Consider the following 20,053-nt stretch of genomic DNA (forward strand, 5'->3'; position numbering starts at 1 on the left):
CCCCCTCGTCCTATCCCCCCCCGCCCCGATGACGAGTCCCTCCCCCCTTTCCTGTAGCCCCTAGGAGGCCACTCTAAGGTCTCCCCAGAGCCCCCTCTCCTCCAGCTGAACCCCCCAACTCCCAGTCCGCAGAAGTTAAACCCCCCCCACCCTCAGCCGTCCAGCCCGAGGCAGCAGCAGCGTTTGCCAGTTCAATCCCAGGGCTCCAGTTCTGTGCCATGAACTGGAGAGAAGGGAACACGCTGGCAAGTGCTTCCACCAACAAACCCTGAGTCAACTTTTTTTTTTTTTCCCCCCCAAATTTGCTCTGGCCTTGCCGTGCCCTGCTGCCCGCACCCCTCCGCTCTGATCACCCCGCACGGGCTCAGCCCCAAACCCCCAGAGCTGCAACAAGACCGAGTGGCCACAGCCTAGAGAGAGCCCCTAAACGTACACAAATCCACGCAGTAAATACACAGCAACTGTTAACGTTGTTTTAATTGAGGAATGATAAAAAGACATTCTTAATTTAAAAGCCAAACACATAAAGAAATGTTCAGCTATCCCCACCTAAAGACAGCAGCAGCTCTTCGCCATGCAGGAACAGCTTCACTCCATTTACAGCACAGGAAAAATTATATTTTGTTAGAAGTGTTCCATGTTCAACTTCTGCAACTAATCATTTTAAGTACATAAAGGTTTATTGAAATAATCTCACACCATCATAATAGATGTCGGCCACAGATTAATACTTTGTAATTACATTCTCTCACCACAGCTGTACAGAAATTCCTGTGCTTTGGCATGAAATATGTAATTGAAGGTATGAAGAATGCTTGTTTTTCACTTGAGCCTGGTGCCTTCAGTCTGGAAGAAATGCAAAGAATCAAGCTGCCCTAACTGTCCCAGTAGTAAAACCAGAAAATGTAATATTGCTGCAACTGACAATGAACCGGCTCCGTAAAACTCCAGAAATTAACCCAAGACTTGTGGGGGTTTGTGCCCCATAAGGCAGGTTCTGGCCATGGAGTTGCTCAGCTTTGAAACACAGCCCGAAGTTACTGGTGAAACCTTGTGTTGTGGGTAATGAACGCTGCACGATCACCATCAGGATTTAAACGTGTTATAAGCAGGGAGCTAAGTCCCCCAAATCACCTCTGTAACGGAAACTTTCTCAGTTACCTCAGTAGTCAGGTACCTTCTGTCTGTCCTGGTGTGATATGACCTCCTATAAAAAAAGTTTGATTCCTTCAGCTGGGCTCCTCGACAGATTTTCTTTCCTTCAAATACTCTCCATTTTGATGACAAATAGAACAAAAAAGATCCCTAAAATATGTTTAAATATGAAAATTATTTGCATGTGAACATTCTCATTGAACAACAAAATGGAAGTGGTGTGGAGAACTCTGTAAACAAACGGCGGGGAGATGGGGATCTAAAACTGCTCCTTTGGTTCACTGATCTTCCTCCTTTTTGGCAGCACATCTTGACTAGACGAGAGTTCCAACCGATGAACCTGTCGAAGGAAAATAAATCTTGCCTTGCAGGTCGCCGCCCAGCACAGACCGCAGCCTGCCCACCACGTCAGCAAGTCCAGCGCGGGTAGAGCCCACCCCGAGCAGGCCGGCTCCACCTGCCAGGAGATGCTAAGCCTGGCCTAACACCGGGGTACCGCTGTCCGGCAGAACTGACCCCCCTCCCTCCGAGGTAGGGACGGAGGGCAGGGATTTGTGTGGTAACAGCCGGCTCTCCCTGTGTCACCGCTTCAAGAGAACATAACAGGGGCTGTTCCACCCACCCCCCCCAGAGGCAGCACCCCACGCTCCAACACCGCGCCCCGACTGCAGAGTGCGGAGCGGGGCAGCACCCGGGGCCCTGCACCAAGGGGAGAGGGGGCTCAGCACCACACAGCCTCGCTTCATGAGCTAATCCAACTATTTCTGGCTTGCACACGTGAAAAGACGACAATTTAGCCTTTAGCGCCCCTGTGCTTTTGATTATTTAAAGCAACTGTGCTTTGTTTAAATTCTAGTATTAAGTGCATGAATAAAACCTTTTTTTAAAACAAACATAACATGATAGTGAGCATTCAGAATGATGTTCCTTTTTTTTCCTGTATCAGTGAATAATAAAAAATACCACATATGACCCTGGGGTTGGAAGTCGTCCTAGTTTCAGCTGGGATAGAGCTAATTTTTTTTTTTTTTCTTAGTAGCTAGAACAGTGTTTTGGATTCAGAATGGGATTTGATAAGAGAAGAATGCTGATAACGCGCTGATGTTTTTAGTTGTTGCTAAGAAATCAAGGACTTTGCAACTTCCCCTGTCCTGCCAGTGCGCAGGTGCACAAGAAGCTGGCAGGGAGCACGGCCAGAGCAACGGCCCCAACTGCGCGATGGAATATTCCAGATCACACAACGTCGTGCTCAGGGGATAGATGGGGGTCGATCAGGAAACTCGCTCTCGCTTCCAGGACTGTGGTTTCAGGACTCTCTCTTCTCTGGGATCCCTGGCCAGAAACGGGCTGGGCATCGGTCAGCAGGTGGTGAGCAATCACACTGTGCATTGCTTGTTTGTATTTTCTATTATTACTATTGTTATAATTTAATTTCAATTATTAAATTCTTTTTATCTCAACCTAGGAGTCTCCCCACTCTTACCCCTCCGACTCCCTTCCCCATTCCCCAGGGGTGGAGGAGGGTGAGTGAGGAGCTGTGTGGTGTTCGGCTGCCAGCTGGGTTTAAACCACGTCAGAAGTAAAAAAAAAAAATTCTATTCTGCAGTAAAAGCAGTGCTTTACAAAAACACTGAACCTACTACTTCTATATTCTGAATTTAACATCTCTGCTTCACGAATTTGTTGCAAACTCTATCAGAGTTTCACATGCAGCTTTCATACATAGATATTTAAGACACAGACAAATTTCTCTTCTGGATTTCGTTAGAACATTCTGCTGGAGAATGAATTTTGCATACTCCCAAACTTGATTTCCATCAGCCTTTACAGAAAGAAGGCAAGTATTAGTTTAGGAGAAAGCCAGTGGCAACGACTGAGCTGCACATTATGAATCCTTATGAACTGCTGCACTAAAAATTAATGAAGAGCTTTCCTGAGCGGGGACAGGAAGGGTCCGTTTCTCCTTGGCCCTGACAGGCAGTTTCCCCTCCTGACTGTAAATGAAGAGCACTTGTTTATTTACTAGAATGGTATTGACTGAGCAGCTTTTTCTGAGAAGAACCTCCCAGTAACGCAGAACCCTGGGATGTGGAGGGCTTGTGAAGGCCCCCCAGAGCCTCACAGAGCTGAAGCTGCCAAGCTCAGTTGGTGAGGGCAGTGGCAACAGAGGGGGGGGCCCCCAGTGCCACCCCCAAAGGCCAAATTCCACCCTGAAGTCAACTTCTGCTCCACCTGGGTGAGGCTGGAGGAATCTGGCTCCCTGCAAGTAGCACCGACTACAAGACTTATCTGCTGCAATGTGATTAGGCCAAGAAATAACCTATTTTTCTTGGTATGAGTCACAGAGCTGAGGTTAGAATTTTGGCCTCATGTTTTTCAAGTAAAATCACTAGGAAGCATATGGCACACTGGGCTGGGGATCTCTGCTGGCACACGCTCCCATCAACAACAGATTAAACCAGGGGAGAATTGGCTAAATGCATTTTCAAGAAATGAATCAATCCTAATGAATGTTTCTCAACCTGCGTTAACTACATCAACACTCACCTTTTAACTCTTTGGAATAGAATATTGTTTTGACACTAAGAATTCAAATGTGTTGAATTTAATGGGAATTTTAGAAGTGATGAGAATTTCATTCTGTCAACATGAAATGTATTAAAGCTGAGAGTTTTATTCACTGTTTGGAACAGAAAGAAGGCTTAAAGAATAACAGAACTAGAGAAAAAAACTGTACTAACAGTGCTGGTTTGAAATATCTTTCCACTTCTTGTCCTGCTCTCTGACATATTAAGCTCAGACGTCTTGCTTGCCAAATGATCAACCTAAAATCAGAAAATACATGTTGCCTTGTGACAGTAAAAAACACGTGTTAGAGGCTACAGCAGGGTTCAGTGCTGGAGTGTGCAGAGAGCTCTGTCTCCGCTCACCACAGTGCTTGAGCTGAAATTTAAATCCAGGAGTATACCCATGGAAGTCAACAGCACTTATTTACAGCTGAATGTGTCAAAGAGCCCTGAGCGATGAAAGCATCAGCTATTTTTATACAGTAAGTCACTCACAGTTGCCTCGGGCTATTCTGTTTTAAGAAATCTTAAGGACCTCTGTTTGAAGTAGTCCTCCACATTTCCATGACACCATTTTACTATATGCAGGGAATATAGTTTTAAGTCTGAGTAATAAACCTACATTTTAAGTTCTAATCAATGTTTAAACAAGTTTTGGTCCGAATTAACAGAGAAATTTCTATGAGGCAGAGTGGTTAGTTATGACAGTTTATAAACATGGAAATTACATTCCCATTTCTCTTAATAACAGCCAGACTGTTTTGTTTGAAAACTATCACAGAGGAACAGTCTTTTGTTAGTGCTTTTCATTGCTTTAGAATATTAACTGGTTTTGTAAAACATCGGAAAGTAAAATGTAAAGGCATTTTATTGCTGAAAATACCAACTGTGGTAAATAAGCCTTTAGTAATCACTCCAAGTAGGAAAGAAGCTTCACAAAAACTCTAGGAAAAGTTTAAGACAACAGTTTTCATACCTGAGGATTAGAAACATACAGATTCTGATTCCCTCCAGCCTTTGTAACTTCATGCTCTTCACAAGTTAAATTTGATTCTATAAAAGAGTTTAATAAAGCACACTGTTGGCAACACACAAGCAGCCTCTTAACACTGATGTTTTCCCACAAGGAACACGTGCACTTTATAAACGCAGGGAGGTGCTCAAAAGGGCTCTAACTGTGCAGGCAAGTCCTTGACTCCAGCAAGCATCACACCCTCTTACATCTGTAATTCAGCCATTATCTGTCACAAACATGCAAGAGATGCTCATGCTAAGTAGTACAGGTTTACACACAGGATCTTTGCAAGAGTGGGCCTGATCCCCAAACTTGTCTATACCCTGTACTGCTAAAGGCTTGTCTACGCTGAGATTTGCTTCCAAGCAAAAAATCACAAGCCCATTTTGCACTCCAAGAATGGGCAAATGGCCCTGGGGGACCACTCTGGCACAGCTTCTGCATATTCTGAACCCACTGCCAGCAGACACTTCCCATTTTGTAGCCCAGCCACACACGATCGAGCAACTTTGGCTGCAGTTCCTGCAGCTACAGTTCCCCTAGTCACTCTCTGCAGCTGCCATGAAGAATAAGCAGGCAGTTCTGCAGGTTATTTGTGTTGCTGTTTCTAATCCATGCTGGGTTTTTTTTCTAGGATACAGATATAATCATGAACTGGTTAAAGATGACTGTGCTTCAGCTGTGGAAATGACTGAAGAATTTCAGGGTGACAAATGCATTTTCCCATGTCTTGTAGCTCCTGTAAATAAAGCATTATACTAACTCAATAAAACAAGCAATTCACAGAATCCCAGAATCATCTGGGTTGGAAAAGCCCTTGAAGCTCCCCCAGTCCAACCATGAACCTCACCCTGACCATTCCCAACTCCACCAGATCCCTCAGCGCGGGGTCAACCTGACTCTTCAACCCCTCCAGGGATGGGGACTCCCCCCCTGCCCTGGGCAGCCCATTCCAACGCCCAACAACCCCTTCTGCAAAGAAATCCTTCCTAAGAGCCAGTCTGACCCTGCCCTGGCGCAGCTTGAGGCCATTCCCTCTTGGCCTGCGGCTGGGTCCTTGGCTCAAGAGACTCCTCCCCCCTCTCTGCACCCTCCTTTCAGGGAGTTGCAGAGGGCCAGGAGGTCTCCCCTCAGCCTCCTCTTCTCCACACTAAACCCCCCCAGGTCCCTCAGCCGCTCCCCATCAGACCTGTGCTCCAGACCCTGCACCAGCTCCGTTGCCCTTCTCTGGACACGCTCGAGTCATTCAAGGGCCTTTTTGGAGTGAGGGGCCCAAAACTGAACCCACTCATCGAGGGGCGGCCTCCCCAGTGCCAAGCCCAGGGCTCAGATCCCTTCCCTGTCCCTGCTGGCCATTTGCTGCATTTTTGCATGGTTTTGGAACTTCTGTGAATTTCTAAAAGCACCAGATACAGCTTTATGTGGTTATTCCAGTTCTGCAGCCTATTAGCACCATCAAGATAAAAACGCTGATCCATACATGCTGTTTCCTACACATTTTCATGATTATTTTTTGAACAGCATGGAAATGTTAACTGGTTTTGCAAAATTGCACATTTTATTTCTGAAAAAAACATTAATGCCACAATTTAAATACGCAGCACAGCCTGTTCAGCGTTGGGCTTGAATGACAGGACACTTCAACCCATTTTAAATAAAATAAAATTCAGGCTCAACTTGCTTTGTCCAGCTGTCCCTGCAAGCACTCTGACACCATGGTAGCCCCAACAAGCTGCTGGTCTTGGTTGGGTTGGGAGGACAAAAAGCCTCAGCGCTGACATGGTTGCCACTTTTATAGTTACATGGAAAGCAACGTGTCTAGAAGTTTTTATGGAGAACCAGAGTTATATTTCAGAGCAGATGCAGCTGTAGGGAAATGCATTAAGAAGAGTGAACAGAGCAAGCAGCAGCACTAATGAGCATTTCTAGGAGTGCCCATGTATTCATTATGTCCACAGAAGCCTGTACTTCTGCTATGGGAAAAAAACATTTTACATAGGCTCTCATCCAAATAAAGGAATTCCCCCCACACACTTTTGGTCATAAAGCTTAGTTTTCTATTTGACAGTCTTGGGAACTGTGTTCCTTTAGCTATCCTATTTCACATCAGCATATCAGAGCATTTCTGAGCATACTTGTCTGCACCATCTCTACTTGTACTTCCAAATGGGGCACTTATTTCCTCTTTTGATCCTTCTCTGCTCTGTTTGAAATGCTTTATGTACAGCAGATGGGTACCAGTATTGTCTGGATGCTCCCTATATGGCCTCTCCAAGATGAGCAGATAAACAAGCAGCAATTCATTCTTCAGTTTGTTTGGTAGCAAAGTTCAGGTCTTTGAGCCCCGGGGCTTTCTTGGGGAATCTAAAGATAAATCATCCTCTACTTTCCCTCCTAGTTTCTCTAAAATCTTAAAGGGAAGCTGCTCTCAGAGATCCCTGAGGACAGAGCTTGCTGTCTCATGTTTTGAATTGATGACAGGCTGGGTCCACATCTTGAAGAACTGATTACAAAAAAAAAAAAAACCAAAAAAACCAACAAAAAAAAACCCCACCACAAAACAATGGAGTGCTTCCAGGGCATATTTCTGGTAGCAGATGCAATCAGGCTGGTATAGCCAGGACAGTTATTTTCTTGGCACTTCTGCATTTAGAGCTTACAGTGGAGGACATTTATATGATTGCAAGCAAACAGTGCAAAAAACTGTCTATTTATAAAGGCTAAGAAAAATACAAGGCAGGTGCTGCTGTTTTTTATCAGAAAGGATGAGCAAGTACTTCCTAATGTCCTGCACAGCAGGAAGGGCATAATTTTATCTGAACAAGGGAGAAGGCAGCTTTGCCTTGCAGTGTTAAGAGTCCTCAGAGTGCTTCCAAAACATAAGATCCCATTTATACTTGCTGCAGAACTCGGTTAATTGCTTACTGAAATTGTTATATGATTTTTTTTTTTTTAAATAAAACAGAAGTAAATGTTTATGGTACCTTCTTGAGAAGTGCCTTATAGGCTTCCACCTGGAATTTATTTTTTACTGCTACTCCCATTGTTTGTGTAGTTTTACATTGACAGATTTTACAGTGTTAGGATTTTACTTGAGGAAACTCAGTTTGCTGAGATCCATACTAAATGCTTTGCTAGACCTTGTACCTATTAAAACTAAAGTTCAAAAAGTTCACTTGCAATTATCAAAATGCTCCATGTACACAGCAATAGAAAAGGGCACACAGGTCCAAAGCTGTGAAAGCAAGCAGCTGGAAGAGGCACTAAAACAGCCAGCAGCACAGACATAACCATACAGTCATTCAGAAAACATATTTTGTGATGAAGTTGCTGATTCTATCAGGAACAGCAAACTACAGTAATAAACAGCTTCCTCTGCACAGAAGAACATGCATCACACGATGGGTATTTTTACACGGGTATCATTCAGTCTACCACAACATAAAAACTCTTCTGCGTACACAAACCTTGACGGTCTCGATTCCTCCACAAGCACACAGACTGAAGCATGTATGGACTGCAGAATCAGACCATGGTCAGAGCTTAAGGAAAAAAGGTGCCTAAAAATGGTATTTCTGCTAAACTTTAGTGGCTGAAGCTGTGAGGATACAGTCCAAACAGCTGTGATTTAAACAAAAACAGACCTGGACTTTTTTTTTTGCTTCCCAAGTCTGCAATAGTGAACTCAAGAGCACATACCTCTGCAAGCTTTACGTGAAAATATATTACTAAAAACATAACAATAATAGAGAAACCAAACAACAAAATTTACTTCTAAATATATAACCCATTAGATTTAGCTTATCTGATAAATGGAACAGAAAAATCAGAATTTTAGAATAGAAACATGAAAAAGTGCATTTGCTAACCAAGTGTTTCCCAGAACAAAGCCACAACAGGAAATAAAGGCATAGCAATGTATGTGAAGAAAATACAATGTAAATTTGAATATAGTGGTCTACATCAGCAAACCGAGTTTTTGTTTTAGTAACATCATGAAAAAGAGGCACAAGCTGAAGAGACTCGAAAAGTACACATAAATGTTACCTTGAGCTTCTGCAATATTTACATTATTCCTATCTTCTACTTCATTATCCAAGACAGGATCTTCCTAGATTAAGAAAAAGGTCTATCACTTACTGCAGACAAATAAGGAAGAGGGTTTATAGTCAGATGCTTAGGGCCAGAGCTTATTGGATGGATTCTCAGTGGAACAAACTGCACTGCAATAACTGAATCTGGCTCAGCATTACTTAATTGTTAGTGCAAGCACACATTTAATTCAACTACCAAGAAAAACATCTGTAAAAAAATACTAAAATTGGAACAATAGCTATTGAAAGAATACTATCAGTGCATCAATTACTGCCTTCCTATTGCCTACGAAACAGCAATTTGGAGGCATATGCAGATTTAGAGAGCCAAGCAGTTTATTTTCATCTCATCACCTACAGGCCTCCCTAGCAATGCTGATTGAGGAGGAGGGGCCAAAAACCCTGAAGCTCCCCCTCCTCCTCACCTATGGACAGTCTAGATCAGCACACATATCTGCACATTCTAACATGACTGAAGGTATCTGCTGCCTGCCTCCACTGACCCCAGAAATGTATGCCTCCAACTGCTTGAAGCCAAGCACGGTCCCAAGAGCCACCTCGGGCGCTCTCGCATCAGCAGCGGGATGCATAAGCCTGTCACGCACTCATGCCTTCAGCAAGCTTCACTTTGGGCTTTTTTCTAGGCAGATTTCCCCAGGGGAAAACAGCTCAGACAGAGCTGAGTTTGTTTTAACTTTAGCCGTGGCATCCCGAGCTGTATGCTGCACAAGAGGATCCCAGAGCAAATTTATGGCCAGTAAGTACTGGCTGGCCACAGCAGCTTGCTTGGGACTGGTGTGTGACAGCTCCTGGGAGGTTTCACCCGTGTGTGGAGCTGAACAAACAGCACCTGCACCCACAGCATGGAGGTGCCTCTCTGCTTCTCACCCTGCTGCTCCTCTCCGGTCTCAGAGACACGACTGCCAGCGCTGTGGCTGCGGACAGGCATTGTGCTGATGCCCTTGTTCAGTACTGCTGGAACAATGACAGATCGCTAACCGGAGCAGGAAAATAAAAGCAAAAATGTCCTGAAGACATATTGTCTTGCTTAAATATATCTGGAAACACAGTTATTTTATTAATGCTATAGTACGACATTCAGTAAAACAATTAATGGCACTTTTCTAGATTATAAATCACAAAAAATGTCAACAAGCTACACAACATTTGCGCTCTTACGTTCATGTCCTGGTTCTCTTCTTCTGGATCATCTCTGTCCACTCTGAGCACCTGGAGAGGCACATTTGTCTCTCCATGCTTTAGGAAGCTTTTATCAATATTTTCCATTCGTTGTTTTTCAGTTGTAACTTTCACTTTCAGCATATGAAAAGGTGTTGGCACTTCACCCACATTCAGATACAGAGGCTCCCCCTCAAATATCATCCCCTCACATTCACCCTCCTTAAAACCAGGAGGTTGGTAGTCAGACGGAGTAACTGCAGAAAAGAGTTCATTAAAAGTGTTAGAACGAAACACATTCTTGTAAAATTAATCTTAACTTGTGCAGCAAAAAGACACTCTTTCCCTTTAAATACAAAGGGCTATTAAAAAAAATTGTGTGAGGAGGGGAATAATCAATATTCAACTTGTATTCAGATTAAGTTCTTCCCCTACACAAGAGACAAAACTCAATTAAAGCTATTTGAAACAGTTTATACATGCAGAGACAAGCTAGAAGCTCTGATTTTTCGTTATAAAGCAATAATACATTCTGAAAGCAGAGCTAGACATTTAAATAGTCATCCAAACCAGAATTAGTCTGGCAGAGATGTTACATCCTAACATACTGAGGAAAACTCAAGTTGTTTAAAACACACGGAAATCCTTGCTCCAATGAAGTTAATGACACGATTGTGTTCCTACAGTGAGATCAAATCCATCCCCCTTGGATTTTAGAAATGATTGTGAGAAACAGACACAGGCGAAATACCATCATTTAACAAGTCTCAGCAGCCATAAAGATTATACATGAAAATATTTCTTTGAATTGTTTTCCAATGTCTGAACACAGTTGATAAATCAAGGTAATAGGGAAATACTACCTTCATCATAATAAAACAGCTTCATAGTCAGGCAAACATCATTTGGTAACGGACTGAGGTTTTGCATCAGAACGTAAATCTTGCGAATGAGGAGGATACTTGCTTTCTTGGTGTCTGCACAGGTGATTGTGGAATCATTCCTTTTATCCTTACTAAAAACGGACAAAGTATTCAGATTTATTTTTTTTTTTTTTTACACAGAGTAAGCTGTTTCTAGTATTACGATACAGGACTGTTTAACAGACTCTATGAAGGCCACAAGCAGACATCACATTTACTGCCTAAGGTGTGTGATTACAAGCACTGCAATTCCTAGAACTAAGCGACCTGTGTGTTCTCTGCCTCTGGGAAGATCAAACACCCAGGCAGGGACATCATGAAAGTGTTATGGTTCAGCAGCTGTGACTGACTACTGTATTTTACATTACACAATGCTTAAAAAATACCCAATCTGAAAGAAGTAAAAAATAGGTACTTTGGAAAGCCCCAATTCCCCAATCCCTTAAATAAAACAAGTAACACTATTGACTTTGACAAGAAGGGTTACAAGAAAATGTGTGCCTAAGTGACTCTTGGCACCCAGCTGTGACATTTCCATGCTTCTGTTCTATGACCAGCTGACCCAAATCCTACCTTACTGCTGCTAAAAGTGCTCTCCCTCTACTCCCCTGCTCCTCACAGCCACACAGCTTAGAGGCACCTGAGGACCTGAAGAGCCAGCACAAGGCAAGCAACTGTCAGGTATTTCATTGGGCAACCCCCATCTTTTGGAAGCACACCCTTAACTGCGATGGTTTCAAACATCCCACCCCTCTGCAGATGGTCATCTCCTTCCCAGGGTGTCAGAGAAGCAGGCTCATGCCTTGTATTTTCAAATTCATCTGGCATGAATTTATGCTAATACACTAAGGCAACCTGGTGTGGGCAAGTCACATCCCTTTCCACCAGTGTTTTTTATATGACTTACAATCTCTTTCAGAGGTAACTAATCTCAGCCCAAGGGATCCAGGTCTGCAGCACTGCAGCCTTTTTTTTCTTTTTTAATTTAAAAAGCATTTTATGCAGGAGGAAAGCTGAGAAAAGTTTGTTGCATATGAACTTGCTCTATTTCTGTTACTGGCCTTAAAAGAAGCCATTTCCTTGCAGTTGTGACTGCCCAATAAATCCCTACGATGGAAGAAGGCTCAGTGGAGACAGGCAAGGGTGATATGTCCATGAAGCTCGGGGAATAACGTGGGGTGTCACTGACCACAGCTGTGGCTGACTATCTCAACACACAAGGGACTTGAGCATGGTCTTCATTTTAGAGAAATAGCTGTGTCAGGGGAGTGGGTCGGCTGGTGGTGTAAATGTTTCTACTCAAGTTCAGCAAAAGCATGTGAATGTCTCCTTGCCAGACTAGTATGGGGGAGTATGCGGCCAAGCCCAAAGAGTATAAAAACTAAACAACTAGCAAAAGAACTCCGAAAAGAGCAATGGGCTGGAGCTGGCTTCAGCCCACATATTTCTTCCCCATGATTGCGGATGCCCAGTGTCTCATGAGCATATTATCCAGAGCAGCAATGGGAATCACACTGGTACCATGTTTGAACTGTGTATTGCAAGAGCTACCATCTCTGCTAATTGAGAAATCCTGTGTAACATCAAGTATCTTCAGATAAATAAATCTGATATTAAACACTTCACCCTCCACGCATGAAGTATCTTAAAGAACCTGGTCAGAGTATTGGACTCTGACACAAAGAATCATCTTCTGAGTAGATATTTAAAAATATGAGCATAAAATACAATGAATCATTTTGTCAGATTAAGTCTAAGCTAATAGTAAATGTTCATAAAATTAGTCTTAAGATCCAGAATTAAGAAAAGAATCACCAAACTGATAAAAATCCAATGTTTTTACATTCAGGTATATGCAAATGGACTGTAAAACCACAGAGCAGAATAAAGTCACAGTGACAGTACCTGCTGAAATCCAGGAGTGGCCCATTGTGGGTGTACTTGAATTTGAAGTGGTAGCATTCTGTAATTGTCTGCAAACAAATCCAGTAATTTTAAACTATCAGCTGTCAAGCAAACTATTACTGCTGCTGCTTCTGTCTAGTAATCTATTAACCTTTCATTTAAAAAAAATAATGATAGCCCAACTCCTGTCTGATCCACCTACATGCACTGAACACAGCTTTCTAATGCTGTAACAACAGTATTAATGTATGTAATTGTCATCAAATAAAAATGATCTACATTATTTTCTGGGAATCACCATGATAAGCTGATGTTTCAAAACATTTTAAGTTTTTAGAATTAAATATTCGTTCAAACTTCAATCACTATGAAAGTGTTGCACACACATAGCAGACATGGTGACACCCAGTGGTTAGTTAAAACATAGTGTGTCTTTCACAAAGAAGTTCTGTGAATTTCTTATGCGGAGTTAGGAAGATGCATCTTTATGGGCATTTAACTCTGCAACCTCACTTTGGGTTTCTTGTACTGGCCTGAGAATAACCTGGCACTAGATATTTAAAGGCAATTCATTATGTGGCAATTCTGATTGGCTCTAGTGATTCTTACTTTTGATATTTTAAGATGGCCTGTTTTTTCTTTAATGTGCATTAATGTCAATGTTAAGTACTATTGCTTGTACATACATTTCACTATATGCATGCTATCATTACTCATCCAGTAAAGTATTCTAGCAGATTTACCTGAGGATCTTCTGGATGGGTATAGACCTGTATTTTTAAAGTAAAGAGAGGAAACAGAGTAAGAACTGTGCATATCTCTAAGCACCTACCTTTAAAAAAAAAGCGTGCCTTACTTTTCAAAGATACTTACTGCTAGGACAATCATTCTCAGCTGTCAGAAACAAAATTAAAGAACGTTAAATGTATTCCATAGCCCATTTCTGCTTACCAAGCTGTTCTGTTTCTCTAGCTCTGGAAACCAACATAGACAACTAAGGCCTGTTTGAAGAGAAACCCCTTCATACACTTAACTCCTTACCTAAGACAGGACTTGCTCAACTGGCAGAAGACAATTCCTACATATCCCTGACTTTAAGTGTTTCTGTTTACAAACAATATTATCCTGAAATGTCTGTGCATCCCACATTGTAGCTAACTGTTTTAACATACTAAAACTCAGCTATTCCCCAACCAGAATGTCCTGTAACCTCGCCGGAAGCTGATAAACTGACATAAATGAATGTTTCAATACATTTAGAATAGCTAAACGATACAGGAAGACTTACGTATTTCTTCTGCAAGGCATCATAGCATCCTAACATCCTGCAAAAATCAAATAACATTGTCCATCTACTACTAATTTCCATTTTCTTTGCTTCTGACTAAGTAAAATAGTCCTAAAAAATTACATGCATGTGTTTAGCCTTACTATATTAGAACAATAAATACTTACTCCATTATTCTATCTTATTAGTAATGATACAATGACTATCCTTGTAACACCAAATCATCCTAACCTCTTTGCACGGTAAGTAAAAATATAATCTGTAAATAATTCATCAGTAAAAACATAATGCAACTGTACACCTAACATTTTCAAACACCTTCTAACACATGTATTCGTTAATCAGTTTGTAAATAAGTAGTTCAGCTGAACACCAACATCTAGGAAGCACAAAGGAGTTATTTGCCTTTATTTAAATGTTGGCATTTGCTTTTTATAGCATGCAAACAGCCAAATAGTGAACCAAAACTTACCCTAATTTTTTTTCTAACATTTCTTCTGAATATAGTCAACAAGCAAAAATTGGTTTTGGTGTGTACATGATGCTGAGTTAAAAAAGGCTACTCACCAGTAAACTCCAAACATTTAGCACACACCCTTCCCACAAAAATCAGGGAGTTTTTCCTTGTCAGCATCCACAGGCTGCCACGCCACTGCCCTCGCTAATGTCTGATGCGTGAGGGTGAGGTGAAACGCGCTCCATGCCACTTCAGTTTCCTCTACCACAGAAGATCAATTAAGAAATTCCAGGTTACAGTAAAGGAAGCTTTTTTCTCCCCTCTCTTAGTGACAGCACATGGACAAAGAGCAGATGCCTGATTTCACCTCTAACATCAGAGCTAAGACCTACATCTCTGAACACCTCGACACCGACAGCAGCTGAAACCCCCTCTGCCAAATGCAGCATCATTTCCAATGCTTTACCTTGTACTACAACTGGGAAAAGTGCAAAAAGAATAAAGATGGCCTTTACAGACGTAACAAAAAATAAGAATATAGGCAAAGGCCTTATATACTCTTTTCTAAAGAGCAAAGAGAGCAGCCAGGAACAAATCTCACAGTTACTGTGAACAGAAAGAAAATCAAAATAAATACCTCTAGTCCCAAGTGACACACTCGACTGTGTGAATGTACAAGCAGACAATTATTTGCAGACAGAATTCTGCTTCTGAATACAAAGGCCAACAGTGCCACTTTCTTATACAAGTCTGAGAGCAAGATCTTTAAATTCAAGATGCAAAATGGTAACGCCATGTCTCCTCTTCAACTAGAGGGGAACTACTGGTTAGATTTTTGCATTTATGTGCACTGTTGAGCACTCATACACCCACAGAAACTAAATGTAATCACTCTGTAAACAAAGATCTGTGCTCTACTAAGCACCAAGCTGTAAGCCTTTCTAGAGACACAACTGTACCAGTCAGTTATATCTCCACCAAAACAGACACATTTCGAATTCCCATTTAAAAAAAATTGTCAACGTAGTAAATACCATGCACCGAAAGTACTACCTGGGCAAGTGTTCACTTGCAGCAAAGTGAACTTTTTCTCTGTATCTGCAAACAACCTGAAAGGTATCTTTCAGAATTGACATGCTATGGCAATGTTATATATCCACTGTAATTAACATACCATTTCACCAGCTGAGTAGAGCCAGGACAGTTCTTGTCTTCCCTCAGAATTTTGACAGAGAGATCTCAAAAAAAGAATATACACGTGCCTATTTACTTAGGGCAAAATGCAACTACATTGCTAAGAAAGTGAAGTTCATTCCCTAAAAGTATATCAAAAGCAGACTAAAATTAACATTACTGACAGGTGTAGGCATGGTTTTATTGCTGAGTTAGCATCACCACTATCTAACAAAATTCAATGATTAATGCATTAGTGAAGTTTCCATTACAGTAATTGAAAATGGCTATTACCTTTAATTAAGAAGACCAAGTAGCTCTAAAAAAACCACTCAGTAACTTCTTAACAACCCTGTGACAATAGATTTGTCAGGCTTGAGAGGTGGGACTTGCAAACCTCATGAAGTTCAACACAGGCAAGTGCAAGGTCCTGCCCACGGGTCAGGGCAACCCCAAGCACAAATCCAGGCTGGGTGAGGTGTGGCTGGAGAGCAGCCCCGAGGAGAAGGACTTGGGGGGGTTGGGGGTGGAAAACTGACTGGGAGCCAGCAATGTGTGCTGGCAGGCCAGAAAGCCACCCGTGTGCTGGGCTGCACCCAGAGCAGTATGGGCAGCAGGGCGAGGGAGGGATTCTCCCACTCTGCTCCACTCTCGGGAGACCCCCCTGCAGTGCTGGGTCCAGCTCTGGGGGCACCAACAGCAGAAGGACACGGACCTGCTCGAGCGGGGCCAGAGGAGGCCACGAAGATGCTCGGGGGGCTGGAGCACCCCCCTGTGAGGACGGGCTGAGAGAGTTGGGGGGGTTCAGCTGGAGAAGAGAAGGCTCAGGGAGACCTTAGAGTGGCCTCCCAGGACTGAAAGGGTCTACAGGAAAGGGGGGAGGGACTCTTGATCATGGGGTGTAGGGATAGGACAAGGGGTAATGGGTTTAAACTGGCAGATTTAGATGAGATCTAAGGAAGAAATTCTTCCCTGGGAGGGGGGTGAGGCCCTGGCACAGGTTGCCCAGAGAAGCTGTGGCTGCCCCCTCCCTGGAAGGGTTCAAGGCCAGGCTGGACGGGGCTTTGGGCCACCTGGGCTAGTGGAAGGTGGCCCTGCCCATGGCAGGAGGGTTGGAGCTGGATGATCTTTAAGGGCCCTTCCAACCCAAACCGTTCTATGATTTTGCAAAGAATCATAAAAACTGCCTGTTACCATCCATGTATCTTGTTCCATAGGCACTTTCAGGAAAGATTCCTCTCAGATATGTAATGCAGGACACCGCTACTGCCAGGAGCCTCTTCACTAGCATCAGGGATTGCTGTTCAGTAGATATTTTGCTAGGAAATACAACTGCACTCTGAAAGTTAGAGCAAGAAAAGAATTAATCTCCATCTACAACAACAAACCTGTACAGTCTACAAGCCAGTCCAATGTCTGCTCAACATTTTAATTTAATTGAAAGTATGAATTTTGTTATTTATAAAGTTCAACATATTCCTAATGCTTGCTGTTACTGTTTTTAGGACATAGCCAATTCCTACCAAGTACACGACCACAAAGTTCAGACTCATAAGCATCTTAAAAGATTGAATTAGCCTATAATTTTCAAGTGAAGAAATATTACAGAGCACCTGAGTGCACTATTTCAGCTGAAATTAATTATTTTTCCAGTTCCAATAATATACTGTGCTGAAATAAACAAGAAAATCATACCACATAATCCCTTTGCTTCTGAGCAGTTGCCATTTTGCAGACTCTTCTGTCTGTTAATAAAACACCTGCATTAACACATGTATGACCACTATTTGTAAGTGCACACAAGCCCAGACTGCAGCTATTCAGCTTTAACAAGTCAGTACCTAAACCAGCTAATGCTTCCTGCACAACCACTCTGTATCAAACAAACACTGTAATTTTAAGGCAAGAGCACAGTTCAACTAATTATCACCAGTATTTGATTCTTGATTTTCACACCAGCACAGACCTCCCCCAACGCTGCACTAGGCAGTAATTTTTATAGTGTGCCTGTTTATATGCAACATGAGCTTCCGAAAGCGATGCTCGAAGTGCTAACTGGCATCCAGCCTAACAGACTTTCAAAAGACCCTAAGAAGAAGCTCTCCACATTTAAGTCACCTCCAGTCAAAACTGAGCAATGCCTTTGCTGAACACCTGCAGGCTTGGATTGTTTTCCTTTGTAATTTAAATGAGTATTGGGGAAGGAGACCCCTCTCCAGCTATTCTTTCTGGTGAGTCATGTTTTCATTAAACCTTCTACCCTCAGCACTGTAAGCCTTCCCCACCACCTATAAAAAAACTGCCTACCCAAGGCATAAACGCCACCCACGGACTGGGGCAGAACACAAGAATAGCAAGGGCGGGAACCAAAACCCCGCCAGAGGGGAGGAACCGAACAAACGCCCAGGCCCAGCCCAGGCCCAGCCCAGGCCCAGCACAACCCCGCCTCACCCCCAGACACTCTCCGGCCGCTGCTGCGGTCACCCGCCCTCTGCTGTGGAGGGGAAGGGGCCGTGCGCAAAGGGAGGGTTCGCGCCCTGCGGGCCGTGCGCAGCGCCGCCGCGCCAAGCTGGGCTTTAATTTAAACTCCGCTCGCGGGTTAAAGCGAGGCGGTGCCTCTCTCTCAGCTCTTCAGCCTAACTAAATACAAAAGGGATTCACAGCTGCCGTTCACAGAAGCGTTTTTAAGCCAGTGTGGAGGCTTTAAATGTGGAGGTCAATGCGATTTATGCTTCAATGTGAAGAAGAGGTTTTAGTGAGATTGCAGTCTCAGCCAGCAGGTTAGACGTGACCTTTTCCCTTCCAAATTGGTTTTACTTCCCTGTTCAACGCAAGCGCTGTGCTTGATCCCAGGCTGTGTTGTGTGGGTGCCATGGCAGCTGAGGGTGGCAGCGTCTGGATTTTGGGGTCATTACAACCAAAATTTGCATCGATGTGCAGCCACTGACAGCGGCTACATTCCCTCCCCACACTTCTGGCAGCAGTGGGATGGTCCATATGCCCAATTCCCAAATCACAAACGAAACAAAAATAAAGTTACAGGCTGGAGTGATGGGCTGAGGCCAACTGGGGGAGTTTCACTAAAGCCAAATGCCGGGTGCTGCCCTTGGGCCACAACAACCCCCAGCAGGGCTACAGGCCTGGGGAGGAGTGGCTGGAGAGCTGCCAGTCAGAGAGGGACCTGGGGGGGATTGGTAATGAGCCAGCAGTGTGCCCAGGGGGCCAAGAAGGCCAATGGCATCCTGGCTTGTACCAGCACTGGTGTGGCCAGCAGGGACAGGGAAGGGATGTGACCCCTGGGCTCGGCACTGGGGAGGCCGCCCCTCGATGAGTGGGTTCAGTTTTGGGCCCCTCACTCCAAAAAGGCCATTGAATGACTCTAGTGTGTCCAGAGAAGGGCAACGGAGCTGGTGCAGGGTCTGGAGCACAGGTCTGATGGGGAGCGACTGAGGGACCTGGGGGGGTTTAGTGTGGAGAAGAGGAGGCTGAGGGGAGACCTCCTGGCCCTCTGCAACTCCCTGAAAGGAGGGTGCAGAGAGGGGGGAGGAGTCTCTTGAGCCAAGGACCCAGCGGCAGACCAAGAGGGAATGGCCTCAAGCTGCGCCAGGGCAGGGTCAGGCTGGCTCTTAGGAAGGATTTCTTTGCAGAAGGGGTTGTTGGGCGTTGGAATGGGCTGCCCAGGGAGGTGGTGGAGTCCCCATTCCTGGAGGTGTTTAAGAGTCGGGTTGACCCAGCGCTGAGGGATCTGGTGGAGTTGGAAACTGCCAATGCTAGGTTAACGGCTGGACTAGATGATCTTCAAGGTCCTTTCCAACCTGGATGATTCTGTGATTCTGTAAAGAGCAGCCGGCCAGGGTGAGGGTGTCTGTGGGATGATGGGAGGCCAGGACACTTGGCTTCCCGATACACTTGGCCTTCAAGGGGACCAGCTCCACCTGAAGCTCTTCTCCAAGCAGCAGGAAATGTGCACAGCTTTATGATCCCTTGGTCAGCTTATTACCCGAAAAGCGGATTTGTGCCTGGTGTGCAATAACCTGCTCGGGAGAGAGATTGTATTTATTCAGGCCTGGGTGCTCAGTGAACTTTTCCACAACTGAAGCACACCAACAGCAAGTTTTCCTGCTCCTTTTATACACAAAAATCAGAAGTTAGTACTTTTCCATAAAATGCCTATTAGGTACTAATTGGTTTGTGATTGCCATATAATTATAATAGGGCTTACCTCATCCTTCTAAAACTATGCATGCACTGGGGAAGGGTCTTAACCTGGGCAGGGGTCTTTTTGACCGCTGAGTGT

General features: G+C 43.8%; 1 protein-coding gene and 1 long non-coding RNA gene across 6 annotated transcripts; one reads left to right on the forward strand and one right to left on the reverse strand.

The window, feature by feature from the left end:
* Window positions 1-459: 459 nt before the first annotated feature.
* On the reverse strand, window positions 460-18,234 carry HORMAD1 (HORMA domain containing 1). 4 transcript variants are annotated; one of them, XM_074853321.1, is made up of 14 exons: window positions 18,208-18,234; window positions 17,452-17,501; window positions 16,951-17,095; window positions 15,758-15,821; window positions 14,127-14,163; window positions 13,712-13,732; window positions 13,582-13,608; window positions 12,839-12,906; window positions 10,874-11,025; window positions 10,011-10,267; window positions 8,785-8,848; window positions 4,699-4,775; window positions 3,897-3,980; window positions 460-1,495 (listed from the first exon to the last, which is right to left on the reverse strand). In XM_074853321.1, exons 2-14 carry the CDS (start codon window positions 17,482-17,484, stop codon window positions 1,415-1,417), a joined length of 1,110 nt encoding a protein of 369 aa, XP_074709422.1. In that variant the 5' UTR covers window positions 17,485-17,501; window positions 18,208-18,234; the 3' UTR covers window positions 460-1,414. The 4 variants fall into 4 exon arrangements, 2 of the variants coding, with proteins under 2 accessions (XP_074709422.1, XP_074709423.1); XR_012626731.1 differs by lacking the exon at window positions 3,897-3,980 and adding an exon at window positions 8,205-8,254 and having other exon boundaries at window positions 1,483-1,495; XR_012626730.1 differs by lacking the exon at window positions 460-1,495 and adding an exon at window positions 8,205-8,254 and having other exon boundaries at window positions 3,898-3,980.
* Window positions 1,515-5,525, forward strand: LOC141936406 (uncharacterized). Of its 2 annotated transcripts, none has more exons than XR_012626733.1 (2): window positions 1,515-2,523; window positions 5,372-5,525. It is a non-coding gene; the product is annotated as an uncharacterized LOC141936406 (long non-coding RNA). The 2 variants fall into 2 exon arrangements; XR_012626732.1 differs by having other exon boundaries at window positions 1,515-2,520.
* Window positions 18,235-20,053: the final 1,819 nt, after the last annotated feature.

The sequence above is a fragment of the Strix uralensis genome, chromosome 32 (assembly GCF_047716275.1).
Source record: "Strix uralensis isolate ZFMK-TIS-50842 chromosome 32, bStrUra1, whole genome shotgun sequence".
In the NCBI taxonomy this organism is placed as follows: Eukaryota; Metazoa; Chordata; class Aves; order Strigiformes; family Strigidae; genus Strix; species Strix uralensis.